Source organism: Pteropus alecto, unplaced genomic scaffold, assembly GCF_000325575.1.
Source record: "Pteropus alecto unplaced genomic scaffold, ASM32557v1 scaffold98, whole genome shotgun sequence".
NCBI lineage: Eukaryota > Metazoa > Chordata > Mammalia > Chiroptera > Pteropodidae > Pteropus > Pteropus alecto.
In genome coordinates, this window is record NW_006443570.1 from 927,969 (window position 1) to 934,367 (window position 6,399).

At 46.0% G+C, this 6,399-nt stretch overlaps 2 protein-coding genes and 1 pseudogene across 7 annotated transcripts in view; 2 read left to right on the forward strand and 1 right to left on the reverse strand.

Moving 5' to 3' along the window:
* The window catches only part of KLHL10 (kelch like family member 10), a 5,797-nt gene extending 3,848 nt beyond the window's left edge, over positions 1–1,949 (reverse strand). Inside the window, exon 1 of one of the 2 annotated variants that reach the window (XM_006924627.2) lies at positions 1,664–1,949. Coding sequence is in view for 1 of the 2 variants with exons in the window: in XM_006924626.2 (XP_006924688.1) it covers positions 1,602–1,795 (194 nt within the window). In the remaining variant the exon portion in view is untranslated. Of the gene's footprint in view, positions 1–1,601 lie in introns of both variants that reach the window. The other variant, XM_006924626.2, reaches the window with a different exon arrangement.
* Positions 1,184–1,302, forward strand: LOC112473221 (annotated as a pseudogene).
* Positions 1,950–2,585: 636 nt separating the features above from the next.
* NT5C3B (5'-nucleotidase, cytosolic IIIB) overlaps positions 2,586–6,399 on the forward strand; it is an 8,955-nt gene continuing 5,141 nt past the window's right edge. Inside the window, exons 1-5 of one of the 5 annotated variants that reach the window (XM_015599350.2) lie at positions 2,586–2,747; positions 2,987–3,085; positions 3,715–3,784; positions 3,871–3,917; positions 6,012–6,097. In XM_015599350.2, coding sequence (XP_015454836.2) covers positions 2,601–2,747; positions 2,987–3,085; positions 3,715–3,784; positions 3,871–3,917; positions 6,012–6,097 — 449 coding nt within the window. In that variant the 5' untranslated portion in view covers positions 2,586–2,600. Of the gene's footprint in view, positions 3,086–3,714; positions 3,785–3,870; positions 3,918–6,011; positions 6,098–6,399 lie in introns of all 5 variants that reach the window. The other 4 variants (XM_006924630.3, XM_006924628.3, XM_025041612.1 and 1 more) reach the window with 4 other exon arrangements.

A 6,399-nucleotide genomic window follows, 5' to 3' on the forward strand; every position in this document is an offset into this window, starting at 1 on the left:
CCTTGTGCCTTCTGTTCTGGCTGTTGGGAAGGCTGCCCCAGATCTCTGTTTTTCTCTTTTCCTCATCCCCTCCTCGAAGTCTTTGCTCAAATGTAACTTTGTCAGCAAAGTGATAATCCTATTTAAAATTACCACCCACCACATCTCATCTTTTTTTTTTTCTCTTAGCATTTATGATCTGATATGCATTTTATTTATGTAATGCCTGTTTCCCACTATGAGAAGGTAAGCTTCATACCAGGAATGTTTATTTCTTTATTCATTGTTTTATTTTCGGAACCCACTATAGTGCCTGTCACAAAATAGGCACTCAATAAATAGATCATTTAATAATGAATACATGACTACTATCCCTCTTTGTAGCTAGGTAATTTTCTAGGTATTGAACAAGACAGAATTCTCTGCCCTAATAAATTTTGCTTTTTTAGGACTACGGGCTTAGAGATCAAATTCTTCTCTAGAGCAGGGGTCTGTAAACCTCTGAGCCAAATTTTGCCCACCTCTTTCTTTTTGTGCTGTCCACGAGCTCAGAATGTTTTTTACATTTTTAAGTAGGGGAAAAATTGAAAAAAGTATTTTGTGATACCTGGAAATTTTAATAAATTCAAATTTCAGTGCCCATAAATAATTTCATTGGAACACAGTCGTGCCCTTTCATGTAATATTGTCTAGAGCTGCTTTCCCACTTTAAAGGCAGAGTGGAGTGGTTGCAACGGAGACTGGAGGGCCCGCAAAGCTTAAAATATGCACTATCTGGTCTTTTTGTAGACTCTGCTGTAGATCTAGATGAATGAGAATTTTAGCAACATGAGATTCATTTATCATATCTTGATTGGAACCAATTACTCAAACATTTTCAGCTCATGAACAAAAAGCCCTTCTACTTCCTGGATTGCAATAGTTTTGGCCCAAACCCCTTTTTCTTCTGATAAATATTTCCATGGTTCTTTCCCTTCATCCTCCTTCCCCTCCCCTCGATCCTTGTTAATTTATCACCCTGTTTGAGCTCATCTCTACTAGCATAGGGACACAGGGATGGCTGAAGTGGTATTGTCATCTAGGTTTAAGTAGGAAACCTAGTATGGATGCCCAACCTTTCCAAAGGTTGGTTTGAGTGAGAATCAAAGGAAAAAAGCAGCTGGCCCAAGAATAGTTGGTTGAAATCCTATTGAAAACCACAGAGGTCTACAGCCATGCCACCCTGAACAAGCCCGATCCTGTCTGATCTCGGAAGCTAAGCAGGGTCGGGCCTGGTTAGTACTTGGCTGAGAGACCACCTAGGAAGATCAGGTGCTGTAGGTGTAAAAAATAAATAAATAAATAAGAGATTGTAAACTGACAAGGTCCTTGCAATCTGTGGGGTCAACCAAGGGTTGCTTCACCTAAAAAAAAAGAAAAAAGAAAAAGAAAAAGAAAACCAGAGAGAAGAGGCTCTGGCCCTAGTTGTGCCTCTTCAGAAGACAAAGGAGCCAGGCTACAGGTGCCCAGAATTTTGACAGTGTCCCTAATGTAAGATGGGGAGGTGGAAAACATGACATGAACCAGAATGTCTCAAAACGAGCCCAATTCCCCTTTGGCTTAGTTGAGCAACCCTGTTATACCTAAAGTAGGAACTGCAGCTACAGAGGATGTTCTTGTGGGCATTGAACTCAAAGCCATTGACCTTGATGACCACGTCGCAGAGCTTGCCCTCTAGCCTAAGCTCGTTGAAGATCTCACAGGTCATCGCACTCATCTTCCTCTCCATGTGAGGCTGGTGGAAACGTGTGGAGGCCGCCGTGCTCTCCATCTCCATGGCACCCTGGGACCAGCCGACAGAGGCTGTTCTCCTAGGGTGTCGGGGAGGGTTGTGGGGGGCCCCTTTAGCCAGCTGTCGCTCCCTTTCCTTACTACATCTTTCATATAGGGCCCACCAGGCAGCCCAAGTTCCAGAATCCTGGGCCCGCAGTGAGATCACTTAGGATTGTGCTCTCAGGTTCTGGAACTCTCTCCTGTCCTTGTCCTCCTTCCTTATCCCCTCCCCCACCACACTATTAGGCTAAAGATCACCCGCACCTCCTTCTTTGCCCTTGCACTCAGAGTAGGACCGTGACCACCAATACTGTATAAAAGTTTTTATTAATTCTGGTTCCTGTTGCCCACTTCGGTGATGCCCAGTTCCATATCCCTGTATCATCTATCGACCTTCCTCCACTGCTCCACACTTGGCTCCCCAGACACAGAGTTTAAGGAAACCAAGTCAGAGAAGGCAGAAGGGAGAAGTAAAACTGATAAGAATTTCATTCTGGCCCAACTGTCCAGGGCCTTCCTGCCCTCTGGACATAAGGGAAATCACTCGTTTTCTTCTGATGAGGAGTGGGCCCAGTTAAGAAAGCACCTTCTGGATGTTTAACAGAACTCACATTATGGCCCTGTCATATCTCCTCCTATCCTGTGACATTTTTGTCATGCAAACTGTAAGCCTGGGAATGACCACACTTGCTAGGGTTTTTGCTCTAGAAAGAGTAGCATCCAGTAACCCCAAGTCTTTGGGACCCTCATCCTCCTCAATACAGAGCCCTTAACAAGGGTCTTGCCCTAGCGCGCCGCAGAGCCCTCCCATGGCCACCAGTCTCTGGGCGCCGGGTCCTGCAGTCCCGCGGCCCCAGGCGGCTACGACGCATGCGCAGTGCGGTCGCAGGGAGGGGGGGCGGTCGTTGTTCCAGCACCGCCCACCCAGCTGCGAGCACGATGGCGGAAGAGGTGAGGTGGGTGGATGCTTCTGGAGTGCCGCGGGCCCCGACCCCCCGGGCGTTCCGAGGCCGCCAGCGGGCCGTCTCGGCCCGGCTGCACCACCCCGGGCAGTAGGCGCACCTGGCCTGGCCGGAGCCCCTGCTCCGCCCCTCGCACCCTTGCCCGGCCTCGCAGCGTTGCCCGAGCGAACCCCGGTCTCCCCTTGGGCCCAGCGCGGTGCCGGGGTCAGTCGTTCTCTCGGGTTTCGGGACAGGTGAGCATCCTGATGAAGGCCACGGTCCTGATGCGGCAGCCCGGGCGGGTGCAGGAGATCGTGGGCGCCCTTCGCAGGGGCGGGGGAGACCGCTTACAGGTACCGTCGGGTCGAGGTCGGGCCGGCGGGTCGCGGGCGGCTGGGGAGTCGTCCTGTCCATGTTCCTTCCCGCGTTGCTGCAGACACCTCCAAGCTCTTAGCCCCCAGAAATGGCCAAGGGCCTGAGTGCAAGCAGATTGGTTCGCCTGTTTTGTCTTGGGGGAGAGCTCATCTGCCCTAAAACCTAGATTTCTCAGTAAGGTTATACTGCTTCCTCTAATGAGACAGAAAGAACCCGACACCAGGCCCTAGGGCCTTATTTTCTACTCTAGCCCAGGTCAGCAGGCTCCCCCAGAAGTGGTGGATATGGAGATGGGCCTTAAAGGTGGACACACTCTAGGAAGCACCCTAGGGCATTGAGATGGGTGCTAGTGAAAGAGCTGCAGGGATCCTGATTCTTCGATCCCCACCCCTGTCCCCAAGATGCTGGGCCTCCTCAGGATTAGCACTGTACTAACTAGGATTAGTTCTTCCTTCTCTCTCTCTCTCTAGCCGGCCCTAACTCTCCCTGCTTTGCCCACAGGCTGGGGACTGAGCTCTTTGACTTTCATAATTATCCTCCCAGGCTAACACAGGGCCACACTGGGAGGAGGAGCCTGTCTAGGCATCATCTCTCTTTTGCATTTTAGGTCATTTCTGATTTTGACATGACCTTGAGCAGGTTTGCTTATAACGGAAAGCGATGCCCTTCTTCCCACAGTAAGTCACATACTAGCTTTCTTTGTTGGACTTGACCAGATGGTGGCTTCTAAAGGGCAAGTGAAAGGAGCTTTGTATTTTTGCAGATATTCTGGATAATAGCAAGATCATCAGTGAGGAGTGCCGGAAAGAGGTGGGTTACCCTTTTTATTTGCTCAGAAATAGGTATCATGAATTACTTCAAATGGTTCTTGGTTAGGACCAAAGATTCCAGGATAGAGATCTTAGAAGATTAATTTTTTAAAAAATTGTTTAAAAAAATAAAAAAATTAAAAAATATTGTTTTGCTCAGGTGGACCTAGTCTTAATACACTGGGACAGCTTTGCCTTAATGGCTAAGACATATGATGACTGATGGTCGGAGTATAGATGTTATGCTCACCGCTAGCTATAGAGTCTACAAGAGACTGCAGTGTTGTTTAACCCTCCCACAACTCCAAGAGGTGGATAGAACCATTATTGTCTCCATTTAACAGATGAGAAAACAGGTTTGGAGAAGTTGAGCAATTTACCCAAGGTCATATAGCCAAGATACAGAGTTTGCCTTTCCTATAGATCTGATTCTGTCCCCAATTGTTTCCACTACATTAGTCCTTGATAATATAATATTCTTGCTAAAGCAACAAGTGTCAAGAAAGACTTCTGAATTAATGTCAATATACAATAACTCCCATTTCCATAAGGTCCATACAAATATTATAAAGTGACTCCTGTAGCCTTGGAGTTTGTTTTACTGTGCTCCATGTAGTTCCCATCAGTGTCCTCTTTGCCAGAGCAGAGCCGTGCTTGCTGTGTGTTTCTCTGCAGGTGGCCGAGCTCTTTCTGCTGAATGACTACATCCTTTAGTTCTACGTTGTTATGAAAATCACTAAATTGCATACTGAGTGGTATGTTGGTCTGTCGTATTGGTCAGCTCTTCCAATAGTCATGATTACTTGATGTTAAGATGGGCAGTGGATTATAGATAATTCTTATATTTCTAAAACCTGTCTCTCTGGGGAATGCCGCTTTTAGCGAAAGGTAGGTTCTGGCTCCACCACTGATTGCCTTACACAAGTCACTTTTTTGGGTTCCTCACGTCCCTGATCTTATCAGCTCCTGGGAAGCCGTGTCCACAAATAAGACAGTGGGTTTGATTGCCCTCTCTAGGGTAAAGAAGCTAGAGAAAACTAAGGTTTTTGGTGTTGATGAGATCCTGAAAAAATTAATAAAGCAAAGTTTATGAAACTTCTTTCTTTTAAAAAAATTTATTCATCCACTGAGTTATATTATACTTTTAGGGAAATGTTCTTACACCCAAAAAACCGCACACATTGAGAACCTTGATACATTTCACGAGCTTTCTGCCTTTGTCAGTGTGTGATCTTTGTATTTAACCCTCTTTTGGACCGATGGTCCAAAAGGGACTCCGTTTGACCTCGTGATATTTCAAGACCATGCGTATATTAAAATTAAAATTCTTTATTCAGTCAAGTCCCATTTTTATTGGGCACTGTTACTGACTGTCCCTATGTGACACATGATCCCTCCCCAGAGGGCGGAAAGTTCTGGCACGCGGAAGGAAATCTTAGCCAGAGGAGGCACCTATAGGTGCTCATGAAGTAGTTCACTTGACGTTGGCAGTGGGATGGAGTCAGCCATCCACTAACATGCTGTGTCCCAAACTACAGTTTTCTAGTTCCACTTTTGTGATTTTGTTTTTGTTTTTGTTTTTTTTGCTGTATCTGTGTATGACTTTTAGTAAATATTTCTCTTTGAATTGACCTTTTAAAATTCGAATGCAGTTAACTTACAAAAGAAACAATCTGAAAGCATGTTTGATGTGCTGTTTTTTTCCTAATATACATTAAAATGAATCCACAAATACTAAAAGTGTTTATCCGTGTATTTCCTAAAGTTAGCTTGCTTACCACCTGAAAAAGTATACCACATATTGAGACATAGCATTAAATCAGTTCTTACTGATTAAGCCCTGATGACTGAGCTAGTTAATAACAACAACAAAATCCCACTAACCCTGTTGTCTGAAGCAAAACCTCTTTATTTCGTTGATTCTTAGACCCCACTCTTGGGTGAGAGTGCAAAGGGATGACCAGCTCTGCATATCCGGTCACTCCCTTACATGAGGTCGAGTCTTCTAGGTGATTTTTTCTCATGCTAAACTGTAGGACTTTGCTGGGGAAAACTTGATAGACTAATGGCTTTTCTCTTCATTTCGATGCCCCAGCTGAAAGCGCTCCTTCACCACTATTACCCAATTGAGATTGACCCACACTGGACCATCAAAGAGAAGTTACCTCATATGGTAGAATGGTAAGTGATGGTGGTAGTGAGAGCTCCTGGCCCTTGTGATGGAGGGAGGCATAGTCTTGCTTGAGCTTTGATGATGAGATGACAGGCTTCCTTACCTTAGTGGATGCTTAAGTGAATGCCACAAGGCCCAGCTATTAGAACAAATTGTCTAGACACACCCGGGGCTACCCGCGGCTATTGCTAGAGTGGGGGCCCACCGAGAATGCTTGGAATGAGTTAGAAGCCCCTTGGGGGAATAATTGCTCTGGGGAGATAACCCTCCTATAGAAACCAATATCACTGGACAGAGCCTCTGCTCTCCA